Source organism: Perognathus longimembris, chromosome 1, assembly GCF_023159225.1.
Source record: "Perognathus longimembris pacificus isolate PPM17 chromosome 1, ASM2315922v1, whole genome shotgun sequence".
Taxonomy (NCBI): Eukaryota; Metazoa; Chordata; class Mammalia; order Rodentia; family Heteromyidae; genus Perognathus; species Perognathus longimembris.
Window position 1 is genome coordinate 3,690,658 of NC_063161.1, and position 17,239 is coordinate 3,707,896.

The window sequence follows — 17,239 nt, forward strand, 5'->3', positions numbered from 1 at the left end:
CGGGGGCGGGGCCGGCGGAGGGCTCCGGCCCCGCCCCCTGCCGCTCCGGCCCGCTCCATCCGGGCATTGCCGAATTAGCATCGGGCCGAGGCACAACTTTGCCGAGGACTGGCGAGATCCCGGCGCGCGCGGCGGAGGAAATATAGTCCCTGCCGGCGGGCGGCGGAGACCGCGGCGGCGGCGGCGGGGCGCGCGCGGGGCTGCGCGGGGCTCCGGACGCCGGGGTGGGCGGCCATGATCCGGGCTGCGGTGGCCGCCCGGACACCCGGCGCCGATCACCGGGAAGCCTGAGGAGTTGGGGTGACCGCGGGCTCAGCGCCGTGGCGCTTTCCCCACTCCGTCGCCAGCCCCCCTCCCTTTGGGTGGTGGAGGAGGGGGCTCGCGACCCCCCCCCCTCCCCCCGGAGGCCCGGTCCGCCCCCGGCCGGCCGGCCGGCCCCCCCGGAGCCGCGCAACTTCTCCGCAGCCCGGGCCAAAGTGAGCGCAAAGTGCTGCCCAAGTTGCCGGGATGGAGCTGCAGAGCCGGCCCGAGGCGCTCGCCGTGGAACTCGCGCGCCGCCAGGTAGGTGGGGAAGGGGGGCCCCCTCCCCGGCCGCCGGCTCCCTGGGGCTGGGACTGGGGGGGGCCGGGAGGAGCGGGGTCCCCCCCCTGAGCCCGCCCGGGGGGCTGGGGCGGTGCGCGCGCAGCCCGGGGCCCCCCCGCCCCCCTCCCGCGCAGTCCCGTGCAGTTCCGGGGGTGCGGGCACGGCGGGACCCCGGCCGGGCTTCTGCTCTGGGTCGCTCCGGGGGCTGCCGGGAGGCGGCTCCCCCCCCCCCCACCCCCGGGTCTGCAAAAGTAGTTTTGTCGATTGTTGTCGGGGCGCGCGGCGGCGTGGCGGCCGGGGCCCGGCGGTGTGGCGGCGTGCGCGCGTGTGTGTGTGTGTGTGGTGTGTGTGCGCGCGTGTGTGTGCGTGTGTTGGGGAGATTAGGACGCGACTTGAATATTTATGAGCTTTTGCTCGACACGGGCTCGCCGTGTTTACTTGGCTCTTTGTTCCTCCCCCCTCCCCGGCTCACACTCCGCACGCACTCGCACCCCGGCCTGCAAACTTGCACGGCTCGGGGGCGCGCCGCCGGGTGGCCTCGGCCCCCGCCCCGCCCGGCGAGCTGCCCCGATGAGGCGGCAGCCACAGGTAAGCGGCCCCGACGCCACGGCGGGACGCGCGGCCCCGGGAAACTTGGAGGCGCCGCGGCGGCCGGCCCGGCCCGGCCCGCGGGGGGCCCCGGGAGCCGCAGGCCTGAGCCCACCGTCCCCCCCCTCACCCCCACCCCCTCGCCCCCCCCACCCCCGTGTCTCCGCAGAACGGCGACCTCAAGAAGCAGCTCCACGAAAGGCAGCCGCGGATCGCCGCGCTCGGCGACAAGCAAGTAAGCTGGGCCCGTCCGCGCCGGCCGGGGCGAGCCGGGGGCGCCGGGCACTTCGGCCGCGTCCCGCAAAGTGCCGGCCCGGGCGCCCCGCGCGGGCTCCCACGGGGTTACCCCCCCCCCGTCCTCAAAGTTGCCCCCCCTCCTGGCCGGAGAGGACGAGCCGGGGGGGGGCGGGGGGCGGCCCGGGGTGGGGGGGGGAGGCCCCTCGGAGGCGCCGGCGCCCGGCGTCCATTTTGAGTTGGTGGACATGTTTTTGGAGCGTGGAAATTCCCGGGGCTCGGCGCCCCCTTCCCTACAGGCGGGGGGCGCGGGGGGGCCGCCGTTCGCGCCGGCACCCCGAACTCCTGGAGAGCGATTCCTGGGTTCCGCGGCCCAGCGCCGGCCGCCGCCCCCCTCCTCTCCCTCCCTCCCCCCCTCCACTCGGCCCGCTGCACTTTCTAATTCTCGGACCCCGACGCCGGCTCTCGGGGAACAAAAGGAAGTCGCCCCCGGGGGGTCCCCCCGTGGTGCCTCAACTTTGATCTCGGGGCCTGAAGGGGGGGGGTGGGGACCCCGGAGCGGCTGCCGCGCGGGGAGGCGCGGCCGCCGGGGGAGGAAAAGTTGATCCATTGTGACTTGAGTTGCGCTGAGCTGGCGCGCCGGGCTTTCAGCACCACGAACAGATGCCGCCGCCGCCGGAGCTCCCGGGCCGCGCGCCCCCGCCCCGCCCCCCGCCCCCTCCCGCGGGCCCTCCCCACCCGCCCCGCCCCCCGCCCCCGCCCGCCACCCAGCGCCCAACTTTGAGCCTAGCAGCCAATGGCGCGCCCGGAGCTCCGAGGCGGCGGGGGGCGGCCCCTCCTCCGCCCCGCCCCCGGCTCCCCTCCCTCTCCTCTCCCGCCCCCCCTTCCGGCCCTGCCCCTCCCCCCTCCGCCGCGCCCCCCCCCCGCCCCCCCCCCCGACATCGATCGCTCTTCCTCCGGAATGCTGGCTTCGCTCCGCCGCCCGCGCCAACTTGGACAGCCCCGGCCCCCCCCTCCCCGCACCAGACCCCCCCCCCCCGCCCGCGGCCCCTCTCCGTGGGGGTTCCCGGGAGCGTGGACGAGCGGGGCCCGGTGCCCGCGCCCCGAGAGGGAGAACGCGGAGGCCGCGCGGCTCCCCGTCGCGTCTTTAAAGTTGAAGAGTGGCGGGAGGGGGCGGGCGGGAGCCGGGGGCGGGCCGGGGGGGGGTGGAGGGAGGTCGGGAAGGAAGATGGCCGGGGTCCCGGCTGGGCTGGCCGTGGGACGGGCGCGCTCCCCCCTCCCCGCCGGTGCCGCGCGCCCCCCACCCCACCCCCCCCAGCCCCGGCCGCGAGTGGAAGCTTCCATTCCCGGCGGAGGGGCGGGGGCGCGGCGTCGGGGAGCCGGCGAGGGGCCGCCCGGGCCCGGCATTACCATTTTGATTGCTTCGTGGCCATTTTCGGAGCGGGGGGAGGGGCCGGGGGACCCTGCGGCCCGGCGCGGATGGGGATCGGATCGCTGTGTGGAACCACGGCGGCGACTTGCCTTCCAAAGCCGCGCGCCCGCGAGTCGGGGACGGGGACGGCCGGGGCCCCCGAGCCCCGGAACCCGCCGCCTCCCTGGCAACAATGTCTCAGTGCGTGCGTGCGGGCGGGCTTTGTGGCGGTAGTTGTCCTGTTTGGAGTGGCTGTCGGGGGCTTAGGTTGCCGGGTTCCCTCTCTATTGTGGCAACTGTTTCAAGGCTGTTGGCGTTTTATGACGGTGGTAAATGAGTCGTATTTATTATCCAGCATGCTGGAATTTAGATGAACACCCAGCCGGGGAGGGAGCTGTCCTCCGGGCTACTGCCTTTGCCTCGAAGTGCAACTCTGGATGGATGCCTGCGAGAGAAAGAACGCACCTCCATCTTTGTGTGTGTGTGTGTGCGCGCGTGTGCGCGTGTGTGTGCGCGCGGGTGAGTGCTGGAAAAGAAAGAAAGGACGCAGAAAAACTTTTGTTCCCTGCCCTGTACAGAGTGCATCTCCTTTCGATGGCTAAGAATAGCAGCCGGTGTGCGGGAACTTCCGTTTTTGTAGCCGCGACTGTGTGGCTTTGCCGCTTCTCTTTGTGGCACTTTAGGTAACGAGGACTGGAGGACTCGTAAAAGGAGGAGAGGGGAGGGGAGGGGGGGTCGCGGCTGGTTCGGCATGCTAATCACGGGGCTGCCTGCGTCTGTCTCCCTCCCTGCGGACCTGTGCAGAGCTCACCCCTGCAGGCTGCCCGTCGCTTGGGTGGACTTAGATTTGCTCCTCTCCTGCTCCTTGGCAGACTTCGGTGGTGATTGGCAGGGCTGGGCGGGGAAAGGTCAGCGGACAAGCCCCAAGGTGACTGGATGGAGCCTGGGCTTTGAAGAGGCTTTTGCTTCGATACCTCCAAACTTGGGGTGTGTGAGTGGAAAAGCTCGTGTGTCAGTTGTGTCAACCCTTCACTCCCAAGTGGCATGCAGAATTCCTTTCTAGAGCTGGTAGGGGGAAAAAACCTTAGCCACCTCCACCTTCAAAGGTGCTTTTCTGCACCCTTCCTGCCCAATATCGGATATAAAGGTTCAGTTTCAACTACAAGTGCATGCGCAGGTGATGAAGAGATAGTAAAATGAACGGACGGCCCTGTTATCCACCTGTTAGATATGATAGCAGGGGGACGATGTCTTTTAGCTCCCAGCCATCAATTTCCCACTCATACCCTTGATACTGGGATTTTTTTTTTTAACTTTTAGGAATAGTGACAGGTGTTTAAAGCACTCTTAGGAGTTGATTGTTGGCCAGAAGGAGATGAATTCCCTGTTTAGTCTTAACCCCATTGTGGGCCTTGGGGTTAGCAGAAAACCACCTGCCATAGGACTTTGCTTCTTCTTCCTCTTCTTCCTCCTCTGCCTCCTCTTCCTCTTCTTCCTCCTCTTCTTCTTCCTTGAACCCCGGGCTTGGGTGCAGCCTCTGAGCTTCCTCTGCTTAAGGTAAGCGCTCTACCACTTGAGCCACAGCGCCTCTTCCAGCTTGGTTTGAGTAGTTTCCTGGAGGTAAGTCTCATACTTTCCTGCCTGGGCTGGCTTTGAACCATGATCCTCAGATCTCAGCTTCCTGAGTAGCTAGGATTACAGACTTGAGCCACTGGAGCCTGGCTGAAATCTGCGTTCTTGAGAGGCATTCTTGTATGTGGTGCTCACCAGGGCTGAATCACGTCTGCTGCGTGACTCACCGGCCATGTCGAACCCCGTGGAGATTCCACCTACAAGGCCCCACTGAATCAGTCCCTGGAAAAGCCCACTGTGGTGGTGGCGGGCTTATCCCAAGCCCCCACCGCAGCGGTCAACGCCTGATCAAAGGACGTTCTGTTTGTCAGGCCGTTTTCCCAGACCCGCTCTCCTCCAGAAGGGCGATTGTCACCTTCCTGCGCAGAGCACTCCTGGTCCTCTTCTTGAGGCAGCAGCGTCACCTGTGTCCCTACACACACAAGGCCAGCTTGAGCAGCCCACAGCTTCCCACCCTGGGAGAGCGCGTGGGTTGGGGTAGCAGACCCTGGGCAAGCCCTCCCCGAGCCCTTCTTCCCAGCCTTCCTCTCCCGCGCCTCCCCCCTCCCAGGGCCTGTGAGCTGTCCTTATCCGGAAGGTTCCGGAAGCTGCCTCTGAGTCTACTTCAAACAGACTCAGCCGTGCAAAGCTACAGTTCACCCCTCCTTGCACCCTCCACGAGTGTGGAACAGCACAGCCTCGGCCATCGCCACCCCCCATTTTAGAGCATTTCTGTCACCCTGAAGCTGGTCCTCACTGGCTGTTTCCCAGCCCTGAGCCGCCAGTTCTGGACCGGCCAGGCTCGTTGCCGCAGGTGTGCATCTGCGGGCATTCTTCTTTTGCCTGGAGGGGATGCATTTTGTATAGCCCTTTGCCTTGTTCGGGGACGTTGGGCGGGGGGGGGGGGGTGTCCTACCTTTTGGCACTGAATCTCCTCTTCTGCAGAGCAGGTGTCTTAAAATCGGACCAGCACCACAGTGCTCCCCCTTCTGTGCTCCCTCCGTTCTCCCGTTCTCTGGGGAGAGAACCCTGTGGTCCCCCCGCTGGCTGGTCTCCCCAGGTGGGGTGAGGATCCCGCGCTTGCCTAGGCGCACAGCTCAGGGTTGCTTTTCAGCATCTCCCTTGATGCCCTGAGTATTCCCAGCCTTGAGAGTGCTGGGCACTGGTCGTCTTGAACTCCTGAGTGTGTGTGTGTGTGTGTGTGTGTGTGTGTGTGTGTTGGCATTTAGTCTAGTTCCACCTCTCTCCCCTCCCCGCATTCCCAGCGGAGGTTGATGGGTGAGGACCGGCACCAGTGACCCAAGGGTTCCAGGGATTGTACCTTGGGAGGCGGGTGGGGATTTAAGATTTAAACCACAGGCCCAGACCAGGGCCAGCTCCCTGCCCTCAGCGAGCCTGAGGGCTGGTTTCAGAGGGGGGGCCGTGGGAACACCTGCCTGTACCTTAGCCTGGGTCCCTACGGAGGGCGGCTTCCTGGAGGAGGTTCCTGGGCCATGTGCCCTTGGGGGTCAGGTGTGCTAGGCAGAGGTGAAGGAGAGGTTGGCTGGTGGCCAAGGGCCTGAAGGGGGAACCCACCGGTGAGGGGTGGGGTGCTGGTGGGTCCCGGGGCAGTCACATGAGGAGGAGGAGAGCTGGCAGGCAGACGGGGTGACGCACTAAGCTCTGGGCTGAGCTCGGAGGCCCCGCACAAGGCAGATCATCCGCCATGGTGGGGCAGATTCTCCAGGGAGCGAAGGAGGTGGCAGCCCCAGAGCCCACGGCCGCCTAGATTTTCCTTACCTGTGCAGGGATGATGGTGTGTGTGTGTAAAACATTTATACTTAGATATTCTTATCAGTTGTATTTTCATTTTTTATCAATGTTATGTTACATTGGTCACAAATAGTGAATATGTTCATAGTGATGCCTGTTGGTAGGTATCATACTATATGCGAAACCTATCTAGCGTAGGCCAAAGTCAGTCCAGGATTATGCTGTTAAAATGAGAGGAAGATGCAGGGCGCCACTGGTTCACCCCTATAATCCTAGCTGCTCAGGAAGCCAAGACCTGAAGATTGCGGTTCGAAGCTAATGCAGGCAGGAAAGTCCATGAGTCCATCTCCCATTAGCCAACAAAAAGCCAGAAGTGGGGCTGTACCTCAAGTGGCAGGGCACTGGCCTTGAGCAAAAAAAGCTCAGGGAAGACATCTAGGCCCTGAGTTCAAGCCCCGTGACAAGCCCCCCCCCACCAACAACAACACTCAAACAAAAAATGAAAAGAAGTTTCTGTTTGTGAATCAGGAAAGTGCTGTTTTTCTGCTCTGCAGTACCATTTAGCAGGTAAGGAGAAGTCTATTTATTTATTTTTATTTTTATTTTTTGGCCAGTTCTGGGCCTTGGACTCAGGGCCTGAGCACAGTCCCTGCCTTCTTTTTGCTCAAGGCTAGCACTCTACCACTTGAGCCACAGCGCCACTTCTGGCCATTTTCTATATATGTGTTACTGGGGAATTGAGCCCAGGGTTTCATGTATACGAGGCGAGCACTCTACCACTAGGCCATATTCCCAGTGAAGTCTACTTATTTTTAAGGCATAGTTTTGCTCTGTAGACAAGGTTGGCTTGAACTCTTGTCAGCCTTCTGAGTACTGAGGTTATACAGTACCACACCAGTTGCGATTTTTTTTTTTCTGGTCTGGGGCTTCAACTTAGGGCCTGGATGCTGTCCTTCAGATTTTTTGCACAAGGTAGTGCTCTGCTCTACTACTTGAGCCACAATTCTACTTCCAGCTTTTGGCTGCCTAATTGGAGATAAGAGTCTCTCAGACTTTCCTGCCTGGGCTGGCTTTGAACTGTGATCCTCAGATCTCAGCCTCCTGAGTAGCTGGGATTCCAGTTACATGCGCTTGTGGGGACATTCACGACATAGATCTACTTTAAAGCTTCGTGAATGATGAACTGAGTCATTTAAGCTTCCCTTCCCCTCGCCATCCACCCACTGCCCTGTGGCCACACACGGCTCCCGAGTCCGGGGGTGTTCAGCGCTCTGTGCACCGCACTGCCGCTAAAGCTGCTTTTCATACTTGACAAGGGGCCGTGGACACCTCTTGGGAACGGCGCGGGGCATTTGGGGGGCCCCCAGCGGACCCCGGGGATATGGAGGTGGTGATGGCTCGTCTGGAGGCTTGCCAGGGATGTTCCGTGTAGTGGAACGCCAGCGCCTCCAGCTCCGCTTCCTGTCGGTAACGAGGCTCACCTCGCTCCTCCTTCACCATCACTGAGGAAGCCGCCAGCCCCTGGGAAATGGGGGTGAGGGGGGCGGGCCTACCCGTGCCCATCCCGCGAGGCTTGCCGTGACCACGGGGGGGGGCGCTGTGGCTGCTCCCCCGCTCTTGAGGGGACCTTTCCCCTGCCACCTCCGGGGAAGGCTGCTGGCCATGGTGCTGGCGGTGCCGTCTTTTTCTCCCAGTACAGAGTCCGCTTTCGTATCTGAGCCCCTTAAAACGCCTGCTGTCGGATCTGTACAATTAATTTCAATTAAGGCTGAGTTTTTCCAATGAGGTGCCTCTGATAATAGCTTTGAGAATCCCAGGACGCCTCATTAGAGCCGCCGGGTTGTGACCCACCCTGTGATAGAGCAAGGTTTCCTCCTAACGTCTCCTCAGGAACCAAACCTCCGGCTCCCCACCTGTTTATGGTGCCCCGTGAGCCGCTGCCTGCCACCCCGCAGACGCGTGGCCGGTCCTGAGCCCCTTCCTCCCTTCCTCCGTGGAAGGCCTTCTGGGGGCGTGGGGGTCCGGCGGGGGTTCAGCCTCAGCTCTCCCCTGGAAAGGTGCCACTTCAGCTCTTGTTTTACACCAGGTCTTCCTGAGCAGAGCCCGCCCCTGGAGGCCAGCCCCGCTGGCGGAAGGTGGGATTGCTGAGTCTCGGGTCAGTCAGCAGAGCTCCCAGCCAGTGGTTAGTGTGGAGAAGTGACAGGGACTAAAGGAGGTGGCACAGTCAGTGCTGGTGTCCTCTGGGTGTGTGTGTGTGTGTGCTGTGGCGTCCTCTCCTGACGGGCGCTCAGCTTTGCCTGGGCTCTGACTCCTTTGAGCTCTCTGGGTCTGGCCAGTCCGCAGGGTGCCCTGGGTATGGAGGGAGTCTGCGGTTAACGTGGTTGTTTAGGAGGAGCCAAAGCCCCCGGGGCTCGGGGACTTGTCATCACACGGCTGGAGACGGAGAAGCTCTGAGCTGCTGTTTCCTGGCTGCTGAAGCTTCACTCCTGGGCCGGCTGGCTGGCTGGTAGGGGAGAGAGGACAGTACTATAGGTGTAGAAAGTTGGGTTTAGCAGGGCGCTGTGACTCACACTTGTAATCCTAGCTACTCAGGAGAGTGAGCTCTGAGGATCGAGGTTCAAAGCCAGCCAGGCTCTTACCTCCAATTAACCACCAAAAAACCCGAAGTGGAGCTGTGGTTCAAGTGGAGCACGAGCTTTGAATGCAAAAGCTAAGGGACAGTATCCAGGCCCTGAGTGCCAGCCCCAGTGCCAGCCCATGCACGTGTGTGTGTGAGCACACACGCACACACACACACACACAGTTAACGTGGAAGGAACCCTGTACCAGGGATGGCCCCAGGTGAATTGGTGGCATGGCTATCACGGCAGGGATTTCCCTCACTAGAGGATATGCAGAACTTTCTGCGGGTGACATCTCCTCCTCGCCTGGTGGCCACCCTAGCGGGCTGGGGGCCCCGTGTCAGCCTGGGACAAGAGGGAAGGGACAGGAGGGGGGGCTGTGGCCTAGATGCCCCGCCTGCAGGACCGGGGAGGCCGAGCCCCCCCTCTGATGCACTCTCCTTTGACGGTTGTGACGGAGGATTTAATTTCAGGATTATCTTCTCATTTTGAAACAGCCTCTGTTCTTCAAAGGAAGAATGTGCTTCTGCGACAGTTTTTTTTTTTTTTTTCTTTTTTCCTCCTAGCGGTTCCTAATTGTGGGGCAGCACCACCTTGGGTGTGGGGAGAAACTGCTGATGCGGCTTCCTTCTGCCTCCAGCCTCTGGCTGCCGATGGCCGGCCCGCCGGCCTCCGCTCCTCGGCACTCTGCGCTTTGTTCTTTCCGTCCCTTGGCCTGGTGCCTGCCGCGGTCTTGTCATGGTAAAGCGGCGCATTCACCCAGGGAGGCGGTGGTAGCGTGTTATCCCGGGCAGTGTCAGACCCTCGGCCTGCGGGAGCGTACCTGGGGCGGGCCAGAGGGGGGCTGGTCTCAGGTAGGGCTGACAGTGGGCTCGCTGCTCCTCTGCTCTTCCTGTTCCTGCTAACCTGTGACAAGGCAGCAGAAGTGGCACGGCCCACAGATTGCCATGGGAAGGGAGAGACAACCTTGGCTCTTTTTTTTGGCCAGTCCTGCAGCTTGAACTTCAGGCCTAGGCTCTGTCCCTGAGCTTTGCTCAAGGCGGGCACTCTACCCCTTGAACCACAGTACCACTTCTGGCCTTTTCTGTGATTCACTGGAAATAAAGAGTCTCCTGGATGTTCCTGCCCTGGTTGGCTTCAAACTGTGATCCTCATCTCAGGCTCCTGAGTAGCTAGGATGTCAGACGTGAGCCTCCTGTGCCGGGCTGACCTCGGCTCCTTAGTGACGACAGACACCTGGCTGCTTTTGGTTTCCTTAGCGTGGTGTGATCCCTGCTGACATGGGGGTCTAGGTTTGGGATGGAAATCGAGGATCTGTGTCTCCACAGAGTCCCCGGATTCAGCTGATGGCCTAGAGCTGACCATGCCGCATTGGATGAGAGAGAACCAAAGGGCATAAGAGGCCTAAGATTTACCCCTAGGGGCCGGAACCAGCCCAATGACCCAGTCCCCACCGGCCGTTCTGTGGCCTCAGAGGAGCCGTGTCTGTTTCCACAGGAGGGTTCTGTGGGCTGGGTTTTCTGTGTGTTGTCCTGGGTGGGGGGGTCAGCCTCCCGGAGGGAAGTTCTGGGTGCCGCACAGTACCTCTGCGGGCTGACCACGAGGCTCTAGGGCGGTGCCTGGGACACTGGGCACATCCCAGGAGCTTCCAGAATGGCTGCTAGGCGCCCGGAGCAGATGACCGCTAACCCGCACGAGTGAGAAGCAGGCGATGTGGGCAGGCGGGTGTGGCGTGGGAATAGGTGTTGGAGGAGCAGGAATCCGATCTGCCGCAGGCCCTGGGCACAGGTGGGCTTCCTTAGCTGTGGGCACCGGTCCAGTCACCGTGGACGGGATAGGTGCTGGGGGGGTCCTGCTTTCAGCAGACCGCTGAAGACACGGGTGGACACGGGTGGCCAGTTCCCATGGGGTCAGAGCGTAGGCGAGAGAGGGCAGGAGCCTGTGGGCCTGCGATGGGGGCGCGTGGCAGCATCGGCGCCCCGGCCGGCACCGGTGGGCGCGTGGACTCTGCGGTTCTCTGGGGAGACGTGTATATGGCGGGCAGAGGGCAGAGCCGGTGTCTGCTGGAGGCCGTTGTGGCTGGAGGAGGGTGGGTGAGCGTGGCGGAGGCCAGGCCTTGGGTGGTGGAGGGCGGTAAGAGGCCAGTGAGCCCCCTGTGGGCGGGGGAGGCGGCGGCCGTGCTGGGGTGGGAGGTGGGCTGGCGGTGAGCACCACTCCACCCACCAGGCCCCCTCTGCCCCCCCCCCCCCCGCAGTTGAAGTAGCCCCCATAGGCATCCGACCTGGGTTGCTTTGCCCGGATACTGAGGTTCTGGCTTCAGAAACCCTGAGATGTTTGAGGGCTCTGAGGCTTGGGGGGGGGGGGGGGGGCCTGGCCAGTGAGGGAGGGGGAGGGAGCGGAGCACAGCTTCCCCAGTGACTCTGGCCGGAGGCGCAGTCCTGCAGGGCTGTGTGTCTGTCTGTCTGTCATCGCCAGGCCCAGCGGCCCGGCTGACATCTGACCCCTCAGCAGCGTCTCGTGCCTCTTCTGGGCTTGTGTCCATGACGGCCCTGCGGCGTGACCTCGCTTGTGACCCACTAGCAATCTCCCTCGCGTCTCGTCCCCAGGTAGCAGCTACTGTGACGGCCTCTCACGGGGCACCAGGCCCGTGACGGGATTCTGAGGTGCCTGGGCCCTGCCAGGCTGGGAGATCTGGGGTGGCTACACCCTTTCCATGCCGAGGAGGTTCTGGGTTGCTCAGACCCTGCTGTGCTAAGGAGGTACGGGGGTGCTCCGTGTCTGTAATGAGCCCCAAGATTCACAGACCAGCGACACGAGGCTTCAGAAGATTCTAGGTTCCAAGGTTTAGCCATTCCACAGTCCCAGTATGAGATTCCACGAGGGGAAAATAGTTGATCACGTAACGAGAGCGCCATGGGCTCTTCTCGGGCGCTTCTCCCTCATTGAGGCGAGCAAGGGGGGCACACGCGTATTTCTTCAAATGAAACAGTCCCTCCGCGCCTCCCCGCACCCGGGTCTCAATGAAGTTAGTTTATGAGTGTGCTGAGTGGACCTGAATGTCGCGTACCGTAGACCTAATTATAAACACGAGGGTCCGTACCTGCCTCGGAAGGAGGAAGTCTGACAGCCGGTCTGAAGTGTCCTTTAATGAACTTCTTTGTCACTTGTATCTTAGCAACACATTTTATTACCTCCTGGTGTGACTGCAGGCCTGGCGCAGTTTATCCCCCCCATAGCTCCCCCCACCCCAGCAATGCTTGTGCCCGCTTTCCAGAGACCATTTGCTTTGCTTTGGCCTTGTTCAGTACTGGGTGTGGGGCCCGGTCAGCTGGAGGCGCCGGGTGGAGGGGACAGGGCCTGCGCCCGGGAGACGCGGGCTGGCGTCCGGCTGCTGTCCTGTGCCGTTCACTCTCGCCCCGGCTCTGCTGGATTGTTCTTCCAATGACAGCCACTTGGATGTGGCCCACACAGTGGGGACGTGCGTGCCTCTTGCCTCAGCAGCCGGAATGTGGGACCCGTGACTGAGGGGCTCCTGGGGGTGACGGACTGGGGACACCCCCCCGGCCCGCCTGCCCGCGAGGCTGCAGACCTCTGCCAGCTGCCTCCTCCCCGGAGCCCAGGCGGAGGGTGTAAACCAGCGGCACACCCGACGCGCGTCCTCACAGTCCCTACAGCCCGGCGTCACGTCAGCGTGCCCGCAGAGCCCCGCCTCCTCCCTCGGAAGGTTCTAGAAGGTTCTCTCCTTCCCCTTGGGCTTTGGGGGCCCCAGTGTCCTTTGGCTTGTGGGTGCTCCGCTCCCGTCTCACTGCCGTCTGCCCCCTGTGCCTTTCCTCGCCGTTGGATTTAGGGGCGACCCTGATCCAGTATGTCCTCCACCCAGCCGACTGCGTCAGTGCAGGCCCCATGTCCAAGGACGGCCCATTCTGAGATCGCAGGGGGGCTCAGGCCGGCGTGGCAGGAGGGGCCGCGCCCAGCGTGCAGGGCCACGGGTGTGCGTGTGTGCCCCCCACAGCGCGCCCCCCCCCCCCGTGGCTGGGCTCCCCACGGAAGTGCTGAGGCGGACGCATCCCCGAGCCCCCTCCACCGTGGGTGCGGCGGGGCTGGGTTTCCGCACCCGTTACCACTTGGTGTAAGTACTGCAGCAGGAACACCCCGGAAACCCGCCGCGCTACGCCCGCTGCCAGCCTCACCGGAGGAGTTGGCTGGTGGGGGGGCTGTTTATTTCCAGGGCGGCCAGCCTGGGCCCGCGGCCGGGCTTTCCACTCGGGCGTGAGGAAGGCGGCGGTGCAGAAGCAGGGGAGACCCGGGGGCAGGCAGCTCTGGGTGGCGCGCAGCTTCCTCCTGGCTGGTGGACCTGCGGGGAGGACCACAGGCTCCCCGGGAGAGGCCAGCTTCCAGGGCGCCAGGTGGGTGGCTTCAGACCATGCGCGGCCTCAGTTTCCTCCTCGGGGAGGTGGCTGTGACAAGGACCTGCCTACCAGGACGGTGCGAGGACCCAGGTGCGAGGAAGTGCGCTGTCCTCCCAGGTTGCTGCCTGTGCCCTGGCTGGTGTGGCGGCCGGGGCTGTCCTGTGGACCCAGGCGGGAGCCGGGGGGTGGTGGCCGGGGCTGTCCTGTGGACCCAGGGGGGAGCCGGGGAGCCGGGGGTGGCGGGCGGGGCTGTCCTGTGGACCCGAGGCCGGGGGAGCTGGGGGTGGCGGGCGGGGCTGTCCTGTGGACCCAGGGGGGAGCCGGGGTGGCAGCCGGGGCTGTCCTGTGGACCCAGGGGGGAGCTGGGGAGCTGGGGTGGCGGCCGGGGCTGTCCTGTGGACCCAGGCGGGAGCCGGGGGTGGCGGCCGGGGCTGTCCTGTGGACCCAGGCCGGGGGAGCCGGGGGGTGGCGGCCGGGGGCTGTCCTGTGGACCCAGGCCGGGGGAGTCGGGGTGGCGGCCGGGGCTGTCCTGTGGACCCAGGCGGGAGCTGGGGAGCCGGGGCGGCGGCCGGGGCTGTCCTGTGGACCCGAGGCCGGGGGAGCCGGGGGTGGCGGCCGGGGCTGTCCTGTGGACCCAGGCCGGGGGAGTCGGGGTGGCGGCCGGGGCTGTCCTGTGGACCCAGGCGGGAGCTGGGGAGCCGGGGCGGCGGCCGGGGCTGTCCTGTGGACCCGAGGCCGGGGGAGCCGGGGGTGGCGGCCGGGGCTGTCCTGTGGACCCAGGCCGGGGGAGCCGGGGTGGTTGGGGGAAGTGGACACAGAGGGAGTGGCTCTGCTCCCGGGCTCCCGCAGTGCGCCCTGAGAAGCGCCTCCCTTCACCCCCCGCCATAACCCTGCGTGCCCGCTACAGGTATGCGCTGGATGGGTGGTGGCGTTTGCTGATGCCTGTGATTGGTCCTCCTTGCGCGTCACGGGAGTGAGCAGGTCCCCAGAGGCTTCTCCTCGGCACCCGGAGTCGCAGCGGCTCCCGCGTCGGGTGCTGCGGTGAGAGGCCTCCGGGCACCAGTGAGAAAGCTGGAGGTGAAGGCTGGCAAGCTTGTGCTTCCTCCTCCTCCCCCCGTCAGCTGTCAGGCAGAGAAGGAATCTGACCCACGTCAGAACCACATGGCCCTCCCAAGAAGTCGGTGTGGTCACGCCAGGGCTGGAGTGGCCTTGCTTTGGGGACAGGGAGCGCCTCCTCACGGAAGGAACGACAGGAATGGCCAGGCAGGAAACGCGGCTCATGGCCGGCCATGGCCGCTTAGGTCTGTGGACACACCTGTCCAGGTGTCCACTGAGCTGCTCTCCTTCTGCGTATGGAGAAGACGATGGACGGACGGACGGGAGAGGTGCTAGCCCCGGTGCTCTGCTCTGACTTTCCCTACCCAGAGCCCTGAGCTGGCTAACTCTCCTCGGTGTCAGCTCTCGGGGGGCCATGGTGGGGGCGGGGTCGCAGTGAGGGCGGGGCCCAGGGTGGAAGGCGGGGTGGGATCAGCTTCCCAGTCGCCTCTACTGTGACTTCCCTGCTCCTCGGTGCAGAGGCATCTGGTGTCTGCACTATTTATTGCCAGGGTTATTTTTCTGAGGTCCATGTGCTCGAATGCTGTCCCCGACTCTCTCGCCTCCCTTGTCACCTACTGCAGCTGTTCCAAATGTCTCCTTCCCTCTCATCCAAGCGACAGCTTGAGCGGCAGAGCCCTGTGCCCAGGCTGCCCCCCCCCCCCCCGCATGCCCGACCTCCCCCATTCGCCCCTTCTGGGGATCACTGCGAGTGTGGACCTCGCGGACATCTGGGGCTCACTGGCTCGAGGGTGAACGGGAGAGAGATGGCTGAAGTGAACAAACGGTCCTGGATTTCTTCAGCTTCATCTCCCAACCGTCTCCTGGCTGTCTGGAGCACTGATGGCCACTGGGCCTTTGCCCAGGGCAGTCCCCCTGCTGGGCTGCCCTCTGGCTTTGTTTGAACAAGACCTCGATCACCCTCGGTCCCCTTGAAAAGGGACCTGGGGATTCACTTGGACTGGATCGTGGGGGGAAGGGGGGTGGCGGTGGTGAGCGGATGGTGTTGCGGGTGTCGGTTTTGACGGCGATAATGGTTGTGATGGTAACTCTGGTCTTGGTTACAGCGATGAGTGATTGGGATGGTGAGGTCTGTTGTGGCTCTGGTGGTGACGGTGGTCATGATGGGTCGTGTTGTGACAGTGGCGGCGGCGGTGATGGTAGTGTGAACATCAGTGGCGGTGGTGGCAGTCACCAATTACTAACGACTTCCTAGGGTTGGTGTCCCTGTGAGGCTGGTGACTCATGGTGGCAGGTAGCGGAGGAAGCAGAGACTGAGAATTTCTGAAAGGTTTTTTCAAGTTACATTTTTTAAGTAGTTGTACTTACCAGATTACATCGTGATGGGTGCCAGCCTTTCATCATTCTCTCCCCCCCATTGGGGGGCGTGTGTGTGTGTGCGTGTGGTGGTGGTGGTGGTACTGGGATTTGAACTCAGCGCCTTGCCCTCAGCTGTCTTGCTCATGGCTGGCACTCCACCACTTGAGTCACCCTTCCATCCCTGCCTTTTTTTTTTCCTGGTTATTTTACAGATGGTCCTGTTGCCCTTCCTGCCTGGACTGGCTCTAAACTGCAGCCTTCAGCCTCTTCAATCTCCAGGATTATAGATACAAGCCGCTGGTACACAGCTTTTAAAATTCTTCAGGGGGACTTGAACTTGCTGTCTGATGCTCGCTTTCGCTCATTAGTTGGCGCTCTACCACCTGAGCCATGCCTCCAAACCCTCAATGCAGCTTCTTTTTCGTTGTTGTTGATCATAGTGCTTGAACTCTGGGCCTGGCCGTTATCTCCGAGCTCTTTTGCTCAAGGCTGGCGCTCTACCACTGGAGCCACAGCCCCACTGCTGGTTTCCTGGAGGTTCATTGGAGATAAGAGTCTCATGGACTTTCCTGCCCAGGTTGGCTTTGAATTGAGATCCTCAGATCCCATCCTCCTGAATAGCTAGGATGACAGGCGTGAGCCACCAGCACCCAGCTTTCAGTGCAGCTTCTTAACACACTAGGAGCTAGAACTTGCCAGTCTTAGCTTTGCTGCTTTGTGGGAAATTAGGCCCTTGGGTATCCTCACCAGTGCAGGGGAGGTGGTAGTGGTGATGTGGGTGTCTGTGTGTGTCTGGAGCAGACTTGTCCTAGTGAGCGTGAGGTGTCTTAGACACTGTCAGTGTCGTTGCGGTGACCTGTGGCCCTGAGACACTACCCTGTGTGTGTGTGTGTGTGTGTGTGTGCGCGCGCGCGAGCAAGCGTACGCCTGCGCATATGCGTGCATGTGAGCGTGTATACGGAAAGGAGAAGCAAAAAGCTTGGAAAGTCACTTGGTGACACGCTGAGGGTCTAGGTGGCAATAAAAGGAATAGAATGCACTCTGCGTGTGAGTTTTCTCGAAAAACAAAGCCTTCCATGAAAAAATAACAGTAAATCATTCCCCCGCCCCACAAATTAAAGTGACGAACCATGGAGCAGAATATAGATACAGATAAGCATTATGAATCAGGCACTTCCTTTCCCCTACTTAGTGACATTCTGTGACAGAGTTCTGTCAAGCAAACTCCGAGCTGCCAAGGTCCGGGAGGTGCTCAGGGCCCTGCAACACTGGCTCCTTGAGGTCTGCGCACCCCGGGCCCTGTCCTTAACGCCCGCCTCTGCACCCCCCGGGCTGCCCCTCTCCTTGACACCTGCCCCTGCACCCCTGGGGGACATCCTCTGCCCAGGCCTTAGGAAGTCAGAGGCTCCACCCTGGCCACAGGGCTGCAGTTTTGTGTCACATGTTTCCGGGAGACTCTGGAGGCCCTGGAGCTCGGTTCGGCTCTGAGCGAGAGGTTAAGAGAGGTCACACTGGCCAGTCCTTGCTGGACCTTCCACATCTTGTGATGCTGGCAGTGGAGGTGGTGGTGGTGGTGGTGAATCCCGATGGCTGTGATCGTGGTGACGGTGCTGATG

General features: G+C 62.8%; 1 protein-coding gene across 1 annotated transcript in view; it reads left to right on the plus strand.

Moving 5' to 3' along the window:
• The first annotated feature begins 467 nt into the window (after nucleotides 1–467).
• The window catches only part of Phf21b (PHD finger protein 21B), a 42,511-nt gene continuing 25,739 nt past the window's right edge, over nucleotides 468–17,239 (plus strand). Inside the window, exons 1-2 of the mRNA XM_048339839.1 lie at nucleotides 468–561; nucleotides 1,340–1,405. Of these exons, the coding sequence (XP_048195796.1) occupies nucleotides 508–561; nucleotides 1,340–1,405 (120 nt within the window). The 5' untranslated portion in view covers nucleotides 468–507. The remainder of the gene's footprint in view (nucleotides 562–1,339; nucleotides 1,406–17,239) is intronic.